Source organism: Pteropus vampyrus, unplaced genomic scaffold (genome assembly GCF_000151845.1).
Source record: "Pteropus vampyrus isolate Shadow unplaced genomic scaffold, Pvam_2.0 Scaffold9, whole genome shotgun sequence".
Lineage (NCBI taxonomy): Eukaryota > Metazoa > Chordata > Mammalia > Chiroptera > Pteropodidae > Pteropus > Pteropus vampyrus.
The window spans coordinates 939,154-959,481 of record NW_011888790.1 but is presented as its reverse complement, the minus strand read 5'-3'; the positions used below and the strand labels follow the sequence as shown (position 1 = coordinate 959,481).

The 20,328-nt window shown below is 35.8% G+C and overlaps 1 protein-coding gene across 2 annotated transcripts in view; it reads right to left on the bottom strand.

The window, feature by feature from the left end:
• The window catches only part of TBK1 (TANK binding kinase 1), a 37,677-nt gene extending 21,404 nt beyond the window's left edge, over window positions 1-16,273 (bottom strand). The window contains exons 1-6 of one of the 2 annotated variants that reach the window (XM_011373650.2): window positions 16,151-16,273; window positions 13,553-13,674; window positions 10,460-10,600; window positions 7,185-7,314; window positions 4,974-5,155; window positions 526-686 (exon numbers count right to left, since the gene is read on the bottom strand). In XM_011373650.2, coding sequence (XP_011371952.1) covers window positions 526-686; window positions 4,974-5,155; window positions 7,185-7,314; window positions 10,460-10,600; window positions 13,553-13,639 — 701 coding nt within the window. In that variant the 5' untranslated portion in view covers window positions 13,640-13,674; window positions 16,151-16,273. Of the gene's footprint in view, window positions 1-525; window positions 687-4,973; window positions 5,156-7,184; window positions 7,315-10,459; window positions 10,601-13,552; window positions 13,675-16,150 lie in introns of those variants that run through there. The other variant, XM_023520546.1, reaches the window with a different exon arrangement.
• Window positions 16,274-20,328: the final 4,055 nt, after the last annotated feature.

Here is a 20,328-nt window from a genome sequence, read left to right as displayed (position 1 = left end):
TATTTGGATTACAATAGTGGCTTTATATGCAGTGATTATTTCCTAATAATTATGGCGGTACATAAATGTATAATGTACTAGTAAATGTATTCGGTCTTTGTACCATAACTGCAACACTAGGAAAAAAGTTAGTTACATTAAATGTTATTTTTGAAATGGTAAAAATCCAAGCTAAGAATTGTATTTCTTTTAGATCTGGTAATGGTTCTAGTACTCTACAGATGTACTTTTTTTTTTTTTTCGGTTATATAAAAAAAACCCTAATAAATACATGAAGACAAATAAACAGTGTGCTGAAATAAAATCCAGAAGGCAGTATATTTTTAATGATGGACTAAAGACTGGATGCCATTTATATTTAAGATATTTAAACACAATATGAAAAATTATGCCTATACACTTTTATAAGGCTGCATTCTTTTTAAAAAGCAAATAGCTTAAAATATCAGAAATGATGGCTAAACAAAATAAGATACAGATACATTTTAAAAATTGTTTCTAATTTTAGATGACAAAACCACTTACATCACTTCCTTATTCCTACGTGGCCCTTCAAATGGTCTAAATGGCAGTGATCCAGTAGCTGCGTGGTAAAACGTTACCCCAATGCTCCAAAGATCAACTGTTGCTCCATATTTCTTCTGGTGATCTTTTCTTAGCACTGCTCTCTCATACATATCAGGATGCTTAAAAAAAGATGAAAAACTACTAATTTGTGTTCTATGTGAATACTACAAAATAGGTATTCAATAATACGTGGAAATTCTATCATATTTTCCTGATAATTTAACTTTCCCAATCTGAGGAGACTATTTCATGTCTCTCTCTCCTCAAACCTCCAACACCACCTCGTCTGACCCTCAGTTTTGATGACCTGACTTTATACTTTGAAGAAATGGAAGTAATGAAATAAACTCTTGCTTATACCTTTTATCAAACACTAACCTACCTGAATTTGTGTCCAGACTCTAGGCCTACTTTCTAGTTACAATGGAACTGCTCTAATCAAAGTAGCCTTTTCCAGCTGTGTGGTGAAGCCCATGATATTGTCTCACCAATTCCAGAAATCATTTCCTACAATTGCCCCTTTTATTCTACACGTCAATTTCCCCCTCTCTGTTGGATTATTTCTTTCAGCTTACACACATACTTCAGGATCTCCCATTTGAAAAAACAAAACAACCTCCCCCCTGCCCAATTTGACACCATAACCCCTTCTGCTTCCCATTATAGCACAGCTTTACAAAACAGCTGTCTACACTTAGAACTGCCTTATTTCCTCATCTCCCACTCAGGTCTATGGCATTAAAAATTATGTATATTCTTTAAGTCCCCAAACTATCTCCTGCCTTGAGCTCTAGATTCATATAACCTACTGTTTTCTTGAATGTCTAAAAGGTAGCTCAAATCTAACATATTCAAATAGATTCTTGGTCTCCCCATTCAAACTTATTTCCTTCCAATGTTTATCTTCTAAGTAAATAGTACCACCATCTATCCAGTTGCTTAACTCAGAAGACTAGCCTGCTAGGATTCATTGGAGATCTAGCAACCCAGACAAGTAGCTGGTCTGGTGTTGAACACATGTCCTTTAAGCACAGAAGACACTATGCTACAGTTGCAGAGAACAAATGGGTCTTATAGGACATTGTTATGAGCTTACAGATCCAGACAGATTCTGCTGGACATTCAGCTCTGCAGAGAACAACCAAGGGTCAGTCAAACATGCTTATTAGCCTTTGGACATTTGCCTTTATGGAAGTTATGGACTGGAACCTGATAATTCTTGGAAGGTAAAGCTACAAGAGTATACTCTGGACAAAAGAGGAGTCATTACCCAATGATCCCAAATGAAAACAATGCCTTATGACACTATTATTTGGCTGTGCCCGAGATACTGGGAATCAATGCATGTAACACTGCTGGGAGGATGCTTCTAAAAGATGATGCAATCTATGAATCTGATACCCAAAGGGCCATAATCTCTGAATTTGGGGGGGGGGGCGTGGAGTGGGACTCTTAGGAAATACATTTTAATGAGAAATCAGAAGAGGTGATAAGCATGAGGCGTTGGAAGTGAGTGTCCAAACATATGTCTACCAGATACTTGGCATCTAAGTGGTTTCGCTGGTTCTGTGGCACAGCACATAAAGTAACTATTGTCCAAAGAAGTGCTAGCCAGACCTTTGACCTGACAGCTGGTACTTAGTGTATAAATGGTACTGTGACTAGGCCAAGAGTGACAGAACATGCCTGATATCTTCCAAAACGTAAGGCCACCAACCTAGGAAGAGAAGATACAGAAATTCTAGGAGATATTGTACCTCAAAAGGTACAATACTATCTAACTGGTACAATTGGAAGGTATTCCCGAGGGAATGAATGACTGATAGTGGCTTGACACATGCTGGTCTGACATCTGTGTGCCCACTGGCTCTCTCCTTAATGTACTACTTGTGCTTGTCTAGGGCTTGCTATTACTGGGCCTGGGCCTCTGCATCTGGAATAGGAGCATAAGGATGAAGCTACTGCAAAGTTCTCAGATTATATAATTAAGATACCATATTAACAATGGCAGAAGAAAGAATGTTGGTGTTTTCTTTGGATGTTAACACACAAAGGGGAGAAGATTTAACATCTAGCCCGGGAATTCCAAAACGAGAAAAGTTTTCATTTAAATGTGATTTAAATGATTTCTAGATTTCTAGATTGCTAAGCTTCAGGCTATTGTTTAACTCATCTGATAACTTCTGGTGCACTGCATATGAAAACAGCACTGGGCATCATCTGAAGTAGGAAAAAGATTAGAGTAAAATTTCAGCCTAGAGTACAGCATGGACTTGGGAGATTCTCTATTTAATGTTTTGTTCTTCCTATGTTAAGGCTGTTAGAAGCAAAAGCTAAACTGTGATCTTAGGAGGATATATGAAAGATTAATAGTTGGTAATGGGGGATCAACTTCATGAAAGTTGGCACAGGATCAATGGTCTCGTCATTGCAGTAACTGGGAAGGGCTACTGGTATTTAGTAAGCAGAGACTAAAGACATCCTGCTAAATATGGGACAGTTCTGAAAAATAAGCTTCTCATATCCTGTACGACTTCTGAATATCCTGCTTGATATTTGTGCAAGTGAGAAGTCTGTTTACAATGATCTAACTCCATTTTATATACACCTAAAGTATTTTTGTAGCTATAAGAATGCAGCTATCTGTAAAGCCACGTTAATTAGAAACAACCAAGAATTATTCAACTGCTTTGGAAAATCATGTCAGTGACACCACCACCACTTGTAATGTGTGACTCACTAATACAACACGCAAGTTATCACTGTACTTGCATTGAAAGTGATATTATGTATAGATGCAAGCTTCTGATAACGTTTGCCATTGAAGTGGTTCCTAAACTTCTACATAATACCTATGATTTTGTTATAAATATTTTCCTTTATATTATTATTAAGATATTATGCTATTCTTTTAATTAGGTATGCAAGTTGATTATATTATCTAATAATTTCATTTCAAGATACTGAAAGGAATGTTATAAAACATTATAAAAAAAGGGGAGTGATCATACAGGGTTGCAACCACTGGCCTGTGTGATCTGGCTGTCCTCTGCACACTTCTCCAACTTCTACCACCTGCCCCTTCACTCACTAAATGACAGCCAAACTACCATCTCTTCTGTTTTTCAAACATGGTCACTCTTATTTCTAGGCCTTCACAGTTGCTGTTCCCTCTACCTGTAATTCTCTTCCACCAAATCTTTGCATGGCTTGCTTCTTTTTATTATTTGAGTGTCAGTTCACTTAGGTTTGAAAGAAGGCTTTCCTTAGCTATCTTTCTTCTGCTAGTCACTCTTTATCTTACTTTATTGTCTTCCCAACATTTCAATCATCTGAATTTACTTGTTTACTTATTAACCATCAATTTTCTCCACTAGAATGTGGGTTCCATAAGAAGAGGAAACATGTACATTGGGTTCACTATTGAAGTCTCAGTGGCTAGAACAGTGCCTGGAATATAGTAGGCACTCCATAAATATTTGTTGGATAAATAAATGTAATCCATTTTAGGTACTCCTATTAAAAGATTCTTGAATATAACTACAGATTAATTTGGGGTTATATATTGACAGGAAAACAATTTAAGACACTTTAATCCATGCCAGACTCAGAATAATCTGAGAAAAGCTACAGGGTCGGCTAGATTTTATTCATCTTATCAGATTACAATGGCAGAATCTAATTGGAACAAAAGTCACAGAATCTAAGACTTTTAAGACAAAACCCAGAGCCATGAACAATTACTGATAGCTATATATTATAATTACTTTCTGATTACATGTTAAAGGTACTTACTTGTAAATCTATTTTCTTAAGTGTTTCAAATGTTTACTAACTTCCCACAAACAAACCTACATACACCATTTCAACCACAGAGCTTTTCTAGCTTTCTAACATTTCAGTTAGATCTTTTCAAGGCATTTCGTTTTTCGTTTCTAACAATGATCTTTTCTGTCTTTCAATAACTGACCTCCCTGAATAGAACCTTCTGCTTCAGAATTATAATGAATTTTGCTCCATAGGGAAAACTATTATAACAAGCTTGTAATATATTAGCTACTTTGATCCAAAAATGGAAGTCTAGAGGCTTCCGGAGTAAACAAAAAGGAAAGCCTAGAGGCTTCCGGAGTAAACGGACAGCTTTTTCTTTTAATACAGATCTACAGCATTGATAAAATTAAAGAATTTAAGAGTGTCAGAAAACTTGTAAGAATTTTTAACAGAAAAATAACAGCATCCTTAAAAACATTTCTAATTCCTTATCACACATCATATTCATTAAAACAGAAAATTTCATCTTCATCATAAAAGTTACATAACACACTGAACAGTTACTTGGTTTACCAGTTACCCATATTTACAATATATTCAGCTTCTTTAAATAATATTAGTGATGGATGACTTACCAAATATTCTTCTGTGCCATACAGAGAAACGAACTGCTCATCATCTTCTAATTCTCTAGCTGCACCAAAATCTGTGAGTTTGTAAACAGACTGTCCATCTTCCCCTATAACACGCATGATATTTCCTGGCTTGATATCACGATGCACTATGCCGTTCTCTCGGAGATGATTCATTCCACCCACTTGGACAAGGAATATAAAACAAAGGAAATCATAATGTAGGTATCTTTGTGTGTATCTGTGTGTCAAATTCATCGATATAATTCATTCAATATTTACTCAATATGTTTTTCAATAAATTGGTCTAAAGTCATTTTAATCAAAGAATAGGTAGTAATTATATTTTGTATATCATGTTCGAGTCATAAGGAGTTTTTGAATAAGGTCAATTTGATTTAAAGAGTCCAATTTCTCTTAAATACAAAATGGTCTTAAACATATGACTTCCTGAAATACTTTTGGTTACATACATGTGGGCAATCTGCCTGAACTTATGAATAGATTCCCAAGAAAGATATCAATCTTTCACCACAGTTTCATATTTACCTTGGGGGAAAATATCCTACAAAAAAGTAAACTGGACTCAATACATAAAGTAATAAAAAGGTAACAGAAAGATGTGTCAGACTTGTTTCCATAAAAATATATTTCTTATATGCTTTTCTAAAAAGGCCATTTTCCTTTTTTTTTTTAATGAGTGAAGGTGGCTGAAATGAAGCTGTTTTGGTTAACTGATAAGTAGTTTCACTGAGTGATAGTTTGAAACATTTGCTTGACAGCTGATAGATGAATGTTCAAATGTAACATATGAAAATAAGTTTAGGGGTGTCAACACTTAATTATGAAAACTTAAGGCTACCAGTACTCTTGAGTAGTCTGCAATTATCTATAACTTCTACCTGACTAAAGAGGCTGCCTGCAGTATATTGTTTCTCATTTCATCCTCACCTAAATGGTCTCCATACTGCTTCCAGTGTCAAGTTCAAGAATTCCCACTAACCTTATACCTTCTTCATCACTAGACTTTTCCCATTCCTTAATCATTTTTTCCAAGATAGAATTCCCTTTGGTTGCCATATTCTTTTTTTAAAAAATAATAGCTTTATTGAGATGAAAGTCACATATCATAAAATTCATCCTTTTAAAGTATACAATTCAGTAGTTTTTAATATAGTTACAGTCACAGAGTGTGTAACCATCATCACTAATTTCACAACATTTTCCTAATGTCAGAAAGAAATCCCCAAACCATTAGCAGTCACTCCTCAACTCTGCCCTCCCCTCAAGCCCCTGGCAACCATTCATCTCCTTTGTCTCTGTGGACTTGCTATTCTGGACATTTTATATAGGTAAAATCATATAAATACTGTACCCTACTGTGTCTGGCTTCTTAGCATAATTTTTCGAGGTGCCTCCATATTACAGCATGTATCACTATTTTTCCTTTTATGATTAAATAATATTCTATTGTATAGATATACATTTTGTTTATTTATCAGTTGACGGACACTCGGGCTGTTTCCATTTTTTGGCTATTATGAATATTGGTGTATAAGTTTTTGTGAGGAAAGTTTTTAATTCTTTTAGGTAAATACCTAGTAATGGAATTGCTAAGTCATATGTTAATTCTATGTTTAACCTTTGAGGAACTGCCAGACTATTTTCCCAAGTGGCTATATCATTTTACAATCCCACCTACAGTATGAGGGTCCCAATTTCTCCACATCCTTAGCAAAACTTTTTTGTCTTTTTGATTTTAGCCATCATAGTGGGTATAAAGTGCTATCTCTTTGGGGTTTTTGATTTTCATTTCCCTAATGCCTAAATATCTTGAGCATCTTTTTATGTGCTTGTTGTATATCTACTCTAGAGAGATGTCTATCAAATAATTTGCCCATTTTTAAAACTGGATTATTTGTCTTTTTCTGTTGAGTTGTCAGAATAAAAATTCCTTATCAGATATATGATTTGCAAATATTTTCTCTCATTCTATGGGTTGTCTTTTCACTTGATGTTGTCCTTTGAAATGCAAAAGTTTTTTATGTTAATGAAGTCCAATTTATCTAATTTTTCCTTTTGTACCATGCTTTTGGCATCATATCTAAGAAAGTATTGCATAAAGCTGATTTTGAATGTAAAAAATTTATTTAAAAATTCTTATGTCATTACATATATACATAAACATAAAATCATATAAATAAACAAACATACCCACATCTCGCAAAACAATTAAAAATTCAGACTCTGGTAGTCCATAGGCATTAGATGGCTCTTCTAAAACAGTGTATAAACTCCCACATGGACAAAATTCCATAATAAGGACTTTATGTCTTGTTGTTGTCTAAAAAAAAAAAAATCAGTGATTGGGACTCAATATAAAAAATAAGTTTTTATATGCCATTATTTATCTGACTTCATTTAAATATAGGATTTGCTACAACAACGAAGGCACTTTGAATTACTTTACCTGGGATTTGTTAAATTGTTGACTGCACACATATAAGAATTAACAGCTTCTAAATTCCTATTAAAATTGGATTTACATTTGAAGACAGTCAAACCACAGTGAAACCTGGCTAAATCTGAACTCAAAAATCATTGTTACAATGTTATAATGGCTCTTTAAAAATTATTTTTAATTTCTAATACCTAATAGTACCTTTAGGACATTAGCTCTTCTAACAAATCTCTTAAAACACTTGAAGTTTTTCTCACAAAGAGTATTTTTACTTCAAGAAATAGAGTTCCAGCCTTAAAAACAAAGAGGTGCCAAACAGCTGAGTGGTCCCTCTCACAGTAAAGTTCTAGTCTGCTCATTTGCATCTGAGCGGCTGATTTGTTTTAAACCTTGATTTTAATGTACATTTGATTATAAGATATGTCAATTTAATAACAGCTTTATAGATGAAAAGAAATATTACCAAATTTGATATACATATTGATTATACGACATTTGCCATTTCAGAAACCTGAAAATATAAATATGTGTTTTAAAGTCCAGTGTTCATCTCTAACTTTTTATCCATTCTTCCTTTTATACAATGGCCCCAAAACGCTTTTATAAAATATTTTGAATTTCTCTACTATCGTGCAGTTATAAAAAATTTTTTTTTTTTAAATCTTGTTTTTAAATAATGAAATATGTTGATGGTGGAAAATTTGGGAACGACCCAAAGTTCCATCTCCGAGATAATTATGCTAATATTTTGGTATACTTTCTTTCAGTCTTTTTTCTATATATCAAATCGCATTATAGGTATCTATCTGTATATCATATTGCATATATATATTTTTAATCCTGATTTTCTCACATAACATTATATATAAGCATGTTCCCATATGATTAATTTTTGGTAAATATCTCCTTTTATTACTGTTAACCACTGTGTAGTAAAGGATTAATTTTATCCATAGAAAGGTTTGGCTTTTGCCTGTGGCTACTGGGAGGTGATCACTAGGCTTTAGGAATGTCCTGTCTACTAGAAGTGTCTTTGTCTGGAGACTTTAGTCACATGACAGCTTAACAATGTGATTTATGATGGGGTTTTAGGACATGAAGATTTGTTCCAACTTCTAGAGTAAATGGAGACTAAAGGTATTAGCCCGAACCTCTGGGAAAGGCTGGAGACTAAAGGTCAGCCATACGGGCAGTATGTGATTGAGCCCCAATAAAAACTCTCAACACCAAAGGCTTAGGTGAGCTTCCAAGGTTGGCAATATCCTGTGTCAGGAAGGTTACGTGTCCCTGAGGACAAGGGAGATTCATGTTTTGAACCTTCTGACATTCTGCCCTATGGGGTCTCTTCTTTTGGCTTATCCTAATTTGTCTCTTTTTGCTATAATAAAACTGTAATTTCAAGTATGGTGCTTCACTGAGTTCTGTGAGTCATTCAACATTCTAGCAAATTAACAAATCTGAGGGTAATCATGCAAAGCCCCCAATTTGTAGCCAGCCAGAAGTGCAGATGGCCCTTGGTACTCCTAAACTTGCACCTTTTGTATAAATGAGCACAGTTTCACGGCGATTGTTCTCTCTGAGCTACTGTCAGTAGTCTTGAACAAACTTGACATTCTGGAAGGCTGTGCTCTTAACCTCAAGGGTAGCTAACTCCAGGTAACTATCCATTACACATTCTAACTTATTTAACTATTCTTTAAAACAGGGCAGCAATGAACACCTTTGTGCATAAAATTATAATTCACATTTCTAAATACATCTTAAGTAATCACTAAATATAAAATCCCTATTATAAAAAGTAAAAACTGCCAAATTGTTTTTCAAAAGGTGTGATATTACTGATTACCCATGTAAAGGGATTAACATAGATTTCTATTTCCATTATTTCTAGATAATTATCTAATGACAATCTTATTTTCACCATTTCCTCCAAAAGTCAATACTATCTTTTACAACTGGACTTTATATATTAATCTCTGGGTTCCTAAGATTTTTATTCTTTAACAAAGTCTTCTTTCGATTATTTCACTTTCTCCTTGCGCCTTTAATAATTATGTCAATTTAACTTCATTTGTTTTTTTAAAGTAATACTGGTAACTATATTCTATACTTTTTTATTTATTTTTTATTTTTTTAAGCTAATGATGAGACCCTTAATGTGTGGCTGAAAGTTTCAATTTGCCAGGGAGATATGAAAAGTCAAGCTCTGTATATTCATATAATATAACCTTAAAATATATGAAACAAAAATGACAGAATTACAAAGAGAAATTCACAATCTACCATCAAACTGAAAGATTTTTAACACAATTATCTCTGTAATTGATAAATTAAGCAGACCAAAAAAAAAGACAGTGAGGATACAACGGATTTGAATAAAACAAGTTTGATCCATTAAGCATGTATGGAACACTACACCCAGCAGTTACAGAATTCAAATTCTTTTCAAATAAGTGTACAGAACACTTATAAAACTGCCTATAATTTTGTAGTGTATAAAACAAGCTTCAACAAATTTCAGAAGTTGTTATTAAATATACCACAGTCTCTGACCACAGTGCAATTGTTAGATATTAATAACAGAAATGGAACTAGAAGAACACCATGCTTGGAAATTTAAAAATACATAAACCCATCATAATGGATATTAAATGTTTTGGAACTAAATTATAATAAAAATATTACATACTAAGGCTTGTGATATATGATTTTACCTAAAACTGTACTGAAAATGGAATTTATAACTTTGTTACATTAAAAAAGAGGGCTCAAAATAAATAAAAATGGCATCTATCTTAAGTCAGCTCTCTTTTATTTTTCATTTTACCATTTTCTAATTCCATGATACTGTATTTCCATTGTTATAGCTATTCAAGAATCTTTAAGAATAGATTATTTGGTTGTATGAGCTCTAAATTTCGCCATTTTTTAAAACTCGTTATTTATAAAGCATTTTTTAAAATTACTTCTCCTGAACTGTAATAACTACAACAAACATGACAAGATTAATTGAAACTTGTCTACTTACCTCCTCCTCAATTGCAAATAATTTGACAATATTTTTGTGATTGAGTTTTTTTAACACTTCAAATTCTCTCATTTGAACATCTACTGGACGAAGGAAGCTTATGTTATTAAATACTTTGATAGCAAATAAGTCACCAGTTTTCTAAAAAAATAAGAGAGAGAAAGGTTTTATTTATCTATAATATACAGAAGGTTAAAAGGTACTACTAGAACTAGCTATAGCAATTTATCTTTCTTACAGAACGCCCCAAATATTTTAAGCATAGGTAATTTGTACTAGAGTTCCTGACTTTTTTTAAAGCTAAAATAAATCAATCAACTGTTCAATACTCCTTTTGAATTGTATGCTTTGGAATATAGAAAAAACTATTTTCTTTCATATTATAAAGCTTCCACTATGATACAAGTGGCAAAGATAGGCATTTACAAGTCAGAAGAGCTCTGTTAATAGTAGCAAATGTGAAAGTATATTTTAGATGAGAAACAGAAAGTGAAATCTATAAGAGTTTCTTCAGGGCCTAATAAATTTAAATTAATCAAAACAGATAAAGAGAAATTGAAAACTACATTCCACATGAAATTTTTAGTAAGAATCTCAAAGATATACAATTAACTTTTAAGAAATATTCCCTAGTTGCAATAATGTGTCTGTGTATATGTGTGTACAGTGTATATGTGTGTACAGAAGTAGGAGCTCAAGAGTAAGGTTAAAGTAGACTCTCGTCGTTGGATGGCACCACTGTCCTGGGCAAGTCGCAGCAACTTCGCCTAGATGATTAGGGCAGACTGATGTCCACAGACCATTTCTAGAGTATCGAAGGCATTTCTTTTTCATTCTGCTATACCTGCAGCACCCCTCTCTCTCATGACACACTGTAGATCATACACAGAATTACAATGCACAGCTCTAGTTGAGAGGGAATCTTAGAGGCACAAAACAGATGCTGAAGTTCAGGTAAACATCCCATTCTTAAGTTCTTCACATTAACCTTACTTTAAGGCTCTCTTCCAGACCCTCCCACTTCCTTCCACTCACTCTAGTCTACAAGCCTCTCCTCCGTGGTCAGTCCAGATTCTTTGAGTTTAATCTTGTTTTTCTCATAATCCAAGGTTGAACTTCCCTGGAGCAAGTGAAAAGATCATTTCCTCTTTGATCTTGGGGTTCAAGAACCTGCTTCCTAAAGATATTTCATGGCTCTCTGTCAGGGTCACCGTGCTGTTTCTGCTTTGAAGCCCTCTGCCCAGCTTTCCACAGAGTCTCCTCTTATAGCCATCACCATCCTCCCCTCACCCCAGAAACTCATGATATTTTTCTTAAACCATTTAACTACTTCGCAATCTCGCTCTTCAAGACCCTATTCAGAGACCATCATCTATATGATGTGATCACTCTTTCCTCATTCCCCGCCTCCCCTCGCACCAAATACACACATATATTCTTTCCAGAGGAAAAGGGCCACTGACCATTTTCAGACAATATGAAAATTGAACACTGAACGACAGGTTCAATGTACTGTTTTCCCATTTGTTCGGCCAGGATAAGGACACTGCCAAATCTATATCACCCAACTGAGAGATTTTTCTTGAGGATACGTGTCTCAAACTTAGTCTAAAATCAGGAGAATCCTAACAGAGGTGTGAGCAGGGAACATAATACAATGTTATGGTTGCACTGCACAACCATGATCAAGGCTACTGTGATCAAGGCCAGTATTTTCCAAACTTTTGTAGTCTACATCATACCTGTGACATTACTGGGATACGTGTAGGAACATACCATTTTCCCTTTATTCAACTGCACATTTAGCATTCACTATCCCTAAGTTAAAACATACCTAAATATTTAGAGTTCTATGTGTACATATATACATTAAATCATTTAACGTTGTTGACAGGTTCTGTGACTTTAACTGAAACAAGTATAACTTATTTCACTTAAATCCTGTGCCACCACCTGTCTTCTCTTCTTGGTACAGGGCACAAAACAAAAACAATTTTTAGGACAAGATCATCCAAAGTTGATCACAATGGACTTGACCCAGAACATGTGGACAATTCTGGAATCGGAGAGAAAAAAAGTTAAAAATATTTGTATTACACTTCTGATTCATTCTCTATGAACCATAAAGGCTTGTTTTAAGTCAATTCTCTCCCCAGGAGAGGAAATAGCCACTCCCCTACAAATGCTTATCTCACTGTCACTGACTGAACTGACTGGTAATCTCAAGGCTACAGGAAAATATGAAGAAACTCCTTATTAAAACATTTAGAGTCCCTGTTTCTGAAAAAAAGAATTTAGCAGGCTCTAAATATCATTTACTCAAAATAAATTCATAGTGCTGAAAAATTAGTGGATGGTTATTTGCATTATAAAAGGATATTTTTTTACTCCATTATTTTTCTAGCTTCCTTACCAGAATAGAAACTTTAGTAATCTTAAATGTCTTCATGTTAAATTGTTTTAATTATCTTTAATTTTATCCTCCAGTATAGAATCTGACACAAAATCTTTTGGGTTCTTGAAGTGCCTCCAACATCAGCCCTTTTATTTTATTCTCACTTCCAATAACAAGTTCGGATTACCTCATATAAAGATAGAGCTTTTTAAACCTGAGATCATCTAATTTTATTCCAATCTATCCTGTACAATGCTGTGTTACTTGTGGCATGAAGCCTTAGTACAGCACATCAGAACCGTGTATGGGTTCCCCTCCAAACTACACATTTGCCTCCTCCTCCTACTCCTCCCCCCACCAGCCCCACCAAATCACTATCACCGAACTTTTGTTAGTGAGATCACTCACTACCATAGGAGGGCTAGTTTGGGTAAAGAATCAAAAGGCACAACACATCTTCCCAAGTCCCCTTTTTCAACGAACCTCCTGTTTTTCTCTGCTTCCCAACACATAACCTCTGCCACCACTGAGTAGATATCACTGCCTCTGACATAAGCTATGCCTTAAAATAACCACAAACACAGGTATTCTCTTTAGACAGTACTATCAAAGATACCAAGTTTCACATTTTAGTACCAGTGTACTTCTCAGAAAAGTACATATAAAATGATAGAAGCTTTCAGTTTTCTGTGACCAACCTTATGTCTTCCACGAAAGACATTTGCAGTAGCTCCTTGGCCTAAAATATCAGATAAAAGCCACAGATGATTAGAAGTGCTCTGCATCTCGGCTTGGTCAGGCGATTCCCTTGTTATATATACTAGGAGAAAAAAAAAATTTGCATGTTTGTTTTAAGAAACTAAGACATTTAAGACAAATGTCTATTTTTAGTCTCAAGTAAGATTACCCATTATTTATAGCTAAACTGAAGTATATAAACAGTTCAATGTAAAAATCTAAGTTACCAGATTTATAAAGGCTAAAATGCTGTGTGGGCTCTGAAAAAACATTAACCAGTGACATCTTATATTCTCAATTTAATTCACTTATCAAAAGGCTGAAAAAAAATCCCTTCTAATTTTGTCTTTGTCAATTTTGTCTTTGTCAAGAGTGATATTGGCCACTTCTTCAAATGTTTTGAAAGATTAATCAGCAATGAATTATATTTGAAATATATTTTGAAAATATACTTCAAAATAAAGTAATAATGTAAAATATAATAGAAATACAGTAAAAAATTACTTTTGTTTCCTTCAAGGGCAGGGCAATGCTAATGAAAACAACTGTTGCCAGTGCATGACACTTCCATAACTTAAAATTTGTCTACAGAGCCAGATAATCATAATGGAAAGGTGTAAAAATTATTATTCCTGAAAAGTTACTAACTCTTTGGAAATTAAGGACTGTTTCTCCAACCTCCAAGTATATAAATATAGACAAACCAAGTATATATTACCAAGTCTTAAAAAATAAGCAAGGGGAGCCTACTCATGTTCGGGGGCTCAGGAGGTATATGGAAAATCTGTTTCTTCAGCTCAATTTTTCTGTGAACCTAAAACTGCTCTAAAAAATAGAGTCTAATAAAAGAAAAAGCATCATCCCCTTTAAATATTAAAAAAAAGCACCACCTCTTTTTAATACTGTTCTTTAATACTGAAAAGCTATATAACTATAAAAATATTAAAAATATTTGAGTTCTCTATTTTTAATAAAAATGAGGTATGCTAAACAGCATAAACACTAGTCTCACTGAGCCACCTTAAACCTGCTATAATGTCAAATCAAAACAGATCTTAATATTCCTTCGCAGTAAGTTAGAACATACTAGGTATTCAGTGATGAATTAATAACTGCTAATATTCCAAGAAGGATGAGGAACTTAAAGAATGGCCAGGGGTCTAAATTTCAGCAATTTCTGATATACTAAGATATACTTATATAATTTTACCAGCCATCTAATTCAGATAAGGAATGTCACATACAGCAATTTATCGGAAATAAGCAACACGTTTGTCAGCTACTGAGGTAACAATTATAAATTTCTCAAATATCTTTTCAACAATATTGTCAAATATTTTTCAATAATGAAAAACCTTCCCTGATTACTGTTAACTGCTGTTTGGGATAAATGCGAATGGTAAATAGTATCCACTAGGTACGTATGCGTAGGTAGTGGATACTATAAAATACATTTATCAGCTAAAACACCTGCTCTCTCTCTATAGGCAGATATAAAACTACAGTTTCACACTGATCAAGGGTTAGTGTCTTTCGAAACTATCTTCCAATAACCCCACAATAACAGCATGTTAAAATATTACTCAACACATCCACAAGGTGCTTGCTATATAAATTTTCCCAAAATTTTGACACAACATAGGCAGGCACTCAACAAGTATGTTACTGGTGACCCTGCCTTAAGTGTAATTCCCTATACTGTCCAGAATGAAAGATACTATTTGTCCACAAGATGAAAACAGGTTTAGTGAGACGGCAAATACACTAAGTTTCAATACTTTCAAATCCCACTACTAGGTGATTCATTTGTTAAACATATATTCAGCGTTCTAGAGTGAAAAAGGTCAGTCTCTGCTTATGCGTTTGACAATTACTGGGTTGAACATGGTTTGAAGCCACCTACTCAAAATAGCTGGGAAGCAGACTGGGAAACAAGCCTATAAGCCATTTCCCCAAAGGACACGTTTGGGAACTTGCGTTATATGCACGTATACTAAAGACGTCTTCAGCTTCTAGCTTTCGGTGAGTCAACCCCCGCTTGTTATCACTAAAACCTTAATGAAACGTCTCTTTTTAATCGTCTGAAAAAGAGTAACCCATTAAAAACTGCCGATCTCGTCAACGCGCGGAAAGGGATAGAATGTGGCCAGCCTAACTCCAAAGTAAAGGGGCATCGCGCCGCTTCGGGGCGGCCAGGGCCCAGACTCGGTCACGAATACGTCTTCTTTCTTCGTCTCCAACGTCGCTAGACCTGGGAGGGCCCCGGTCAGAGGGCCGGGAGTCGAGGTGTTGGGGACAGAGCCCTCGCGAGCATTCCACCGGGTTCCGGCTGCCCCAGACACCAGCAGCGGTGTCCACTCAGCCAGGGTCCGGCAAGGGCTCGGCCTCGGGTTGTGCGGGGCTTCTCGGGTCGCCCACCGCCCCCCCCCAACCCCCGCTCTGACTCAGCATCCCAGTTTCCCGCAGGGGGCGGCAGCGCTCCGCGCGGGCCCGTACCGGGCTCGGCTGCCCCTGCCCCGCGCGGCTCCGGTCCCTCTGCTCGCGTCTACCCCACTCACCGCGCCCGATCTCCGCGGCGCCACCGCCAGCGGGCTCCCGCGGCCTCCGTGCACCTCAGGGCACTTCCGGCTTCGCGAGTCCTGGTCAGAGCCACGTGACCGACGGCCGGCGCGAGGGGGTGCGCGTGCGCACGCCGGCGGGTGCGGGTCCGGCCACGGCCTCGGGTTCCGCTGCGGCGGGCTCCCCCAGCGAGCGACGGAGAGGTTGGGAAGGGTCTAGAGGCCGACTCGGTCCGCACCCCTTGCCTGCTTTCTCCTTACTATGAGGGTGAAACTAGGGAGCCCTGCGCAGTGAGCACAATGATTCTGATTGCCACAACTGCAAATCCCGCCCGGTCCGGGAGAGCCAAAGGTTGAGTGCGGAGTGTGGTGATGGTGGGGAAGACAAACTCGGAACTCGTGATTACAAACATTCAAATAACAGGCGTACAGACTTCTGGGCACGTGAGGGTCTATCACTGAGGGAATATTATAGTCTGAAGGGATAGATATTTAAAGACCTCGCTGGCTGCAGTGGGACAGGTAATCGCCTCTGAATAATTCAGCCGTGTAGATCTTAATGTAAATAAGCTCACTTAATTTCCTTTTAAACAGCATTTGGGGGAAATGGCAATTGTGGAGAGCTTAAGGACTTAAAATCAGGTCCAGCAACATTCGTGTTACCAAGACCTCAGGCAGCTGTTCCCTAGAGGGGTGATCCCTTCTGCCCACTGACAGCACTGCAACCTTCCCAGCGTAAGGGGCCGCAGAGACTTCTGCAGATCTAGGGCTAAATTTCTGAGAAGAGGAGGGAGAGAGTTCTTCCCAAATGACAACTACAGCCACCGGCAGTGAAATGGGAAACCATGGCAGAGTGGTTGAGAGCAGAGGCTTTTGAATGGAACAGACCTGGGGTTACAGTTCCAGCTCTCCCTGCCAAATACTGAACTTTAAACAAGATTTTGGTAGTCGTTTTTTGTTTACCTAAGTCTGTTGTAGGTATGATAAAGGTAACAAAGGCCACTGCAATGCATTGTTACAAAAGGCAGTTACTTTATTAGACTTTTAAACAATGTTTTAAGTGATGGAATCATTCTAACAACAAAGAAATCTATTCACTGCTTACAATTCCAGTTTCTGTTCCCCCATTTCTAATACCAAGAGGACCTGTCAAAGTTCCTTATAGCAGTAAAACCCACAGCTCAAAGTTAAATGGAAGAAGTGATTAGCTGAGTCCAAGGTCTCAATTCACATATTTACCACATAATAATTGATACACATTGAATACCAGTGTCTTCTTAAAGGTCAAGCTGCTTGTGAATCAATTAGTTATCATTTATTTTACCACTTAAACTTAGGCATAGAACTAAACCAGGCATCATAAAACCCTTGTGGTTCCATAGTTCAGTCACACAAATCTCTAAGTCTTTGCCTCAATGTTATGTCACTTGTTAACAGATTCACCCTTCGAACAATTATTTGGGTGTTTTCTTTTGGAAACTATAATACAAATAAGGTGATTGATTATGGAAGTTTCCTAATTGCTGTGGTATTATGTGAAGTGCTCTTGGCAACTTCAGGGAATGAAGATAGGAATTATTATATATGATTATATAACATGAAATTTAATTTTGATTAGACTCTTAATTCCCATGTTTTGATTTCCCTTAAGCTATGAACACATTTGAATCTTTTGAAAGGCTTTAAAGAGCCAGGGGGAAGGGAGGAGGGAGGAGGTATCACCTTTACATATTTGGAATAGTACAATAACCAAAGCTAGTATCAAGCCTTCATGTGCAGGTACTATAAGCTCTTTTTATGTTTATTAAATTCTTAGTTCTGAGATAGCTACCATTATTTCTCCCATTTTGCAGATAGGGAAACTGTGCAGGGAGGTTATTTAATTTGCTCAAGGTTCTAAAACCAGTTAGTGGCAGAACTGTTATTTGAATCTACTTAATCTGGATCTGGAGCCTGTACCCTAACCACTGTGCTATGCTACTCATTAGTATACTTTGAACAATTAGTACTATTGCAATAGGTGCAATTATCTCTCCCATAGTATCGGGAGCTTATCAACCAAAACACTCAGATTTCACTCATTTAGAATACAATTTTAGGGAATTTATAGACCACTAAAGGCCATCCATAAAATCCCTAGGGACCATAGAGGCAAAAGGTTTAAAAAAAAAAAAAAAGAACCATCCTTCTCCTAAAACCTTACTTAGACTTTTAGAATTTAAATTTAAATGAATATAGTAATTCTGCTACTCGGTTTTGTCCCTTTCTTAATTTTCCAGTGCTACTACTGATACTATTGTTTTTCTTCTTGCTTTTTTGCATAGTCATGAATAAAAATGAGAGAAGACAGGGGAGGGTAGTTCCAGGAACTAAATGGGCAGCAACTACTTATTAGTGTCATTAATATATAGGTATATACTGCATGGTATATACTGCATAGGTATATACTTAGTAGACCCAATAAAAGAGAGAGAGAGAGAAAAAAAAGGATTTTTAATTCTATCAACAGATTCACACAGGCTTTTTCTAGGGCATTTTTAAAAGATTCTATGAACTAAGTTGCATGTAACCTTTTAGGAGCATAATAAAATAAAATAAAATAAAATAAATCACCCGTAAGCTTATATCTACAGTCCTTTAAATGGGAAATCAGGGAGATGAGAAAATAAGGCTACAGTATTTATAATAATCCAAAAAAGACTTGGTAGATTCACTATGTAAAATTTATTTTATTTTATTTTTTATAAAAAAAGGTATAACACCGGCACCTACTCTTAAATCAGTTAATTTATGAAACCATTCTCTTTTGTAGAATACATATTGGCATCGAAACAGTTTAAAGAAATGTAATGGCTATCTACAAAAAATTAGTTTTAATCTGTTGTATTCCCCCCATACTTTGAGTCTGCACACATAAAAGAAAATTTAATTTCTTAAACATTTTATATTCAGCAATTAAAAAAAAGTACACTGTTTTCCTGCTATGGTCTTTATAAAGGACTTAAAGTTTCAAGTGAAAAAAAAAGTACTAGAATAACTCTGCTGTATCTTCTAACAGCATTTTTATATAGAACAATTTGAATTGGCATGCAAGCAACTTTTGTCGTCACATACCTGTATTTAGGGAAAATTACACCTATTTTACAGAAAAATCCCAATACATACACTGCAATAAGCTCAAAGCAAAGTTAAAAAGACCAATATGAATGAATGGCACACAAAAATTGCTTCTTTACAAATTATTAACTGGAATTCCTGATCATGAATCCAGATCATGAAGTAGGCACAGGGAGATCCAGTCCTTAGGGCTTTGCTCTCTGGAAGAACACCTACAAATAAAGTATTTGTACAATTAGTACTAATGTTTGAAGATATCACCTTTTACTTGAAGAATGACTCTGAGTTACCGAGTGCTAGCCACTCTTTTGTAAAATTCAACAGATATTTAACAGATATAAAACATTTCATGTATTTCATAAATCTACACATAATACAAATTAAGAACTTTCTCTTCTGGACAATTTGATAAAGTCTAGAGATAACTTACTGACATTACTCAAATGAGTAACTAGTGAAAATATGGTATTACCGCTAATGCTATGAAATTCAAGCGGTCAGAGGAAAAACATACTCTTTGCTGATGGCAATACTGTCTAAGTTAATGCTGAGAAAATTAAATTTTGAGAAAGACTAAATTTTGAGGAAGAAACAAAAATCAAAGCTACAGATAGCAGTTGTTACCCCTTAAGGAATTCAATATTTATTCGATTATAAAAAAGTACTTCCAATTCAACATTTGAGACTATGAACGAGTAGGCTAGAGACTGTGCTAGGCACTGGCCGAACATTACATACTACCTTCCATAGTTAGGTGCATTTAAGTGAGCACCAGAAAGAGTAAATGGTAGGCAGTAAGCTCATTAAGGAGGACTGTACTGACCACGGTATCACTAGTACCAGCAGATCGGACATTCATTTAACAACAGATCATCTACGAAGAGAAAAGAATGATCACTAAATGAGCAAAAGAAAGCCTTATTATAAGGAGGCCATGGTTCAGGTAAGCCTAGAAGAATGGAAGAGGGGTGCTAATAAGGCAGAATATTTGGAGACCACCAAGAATGGCGAAGACCATTCCTGCAAGAGGAACTAGAAAAGTAATCTGAGATCAGTATATG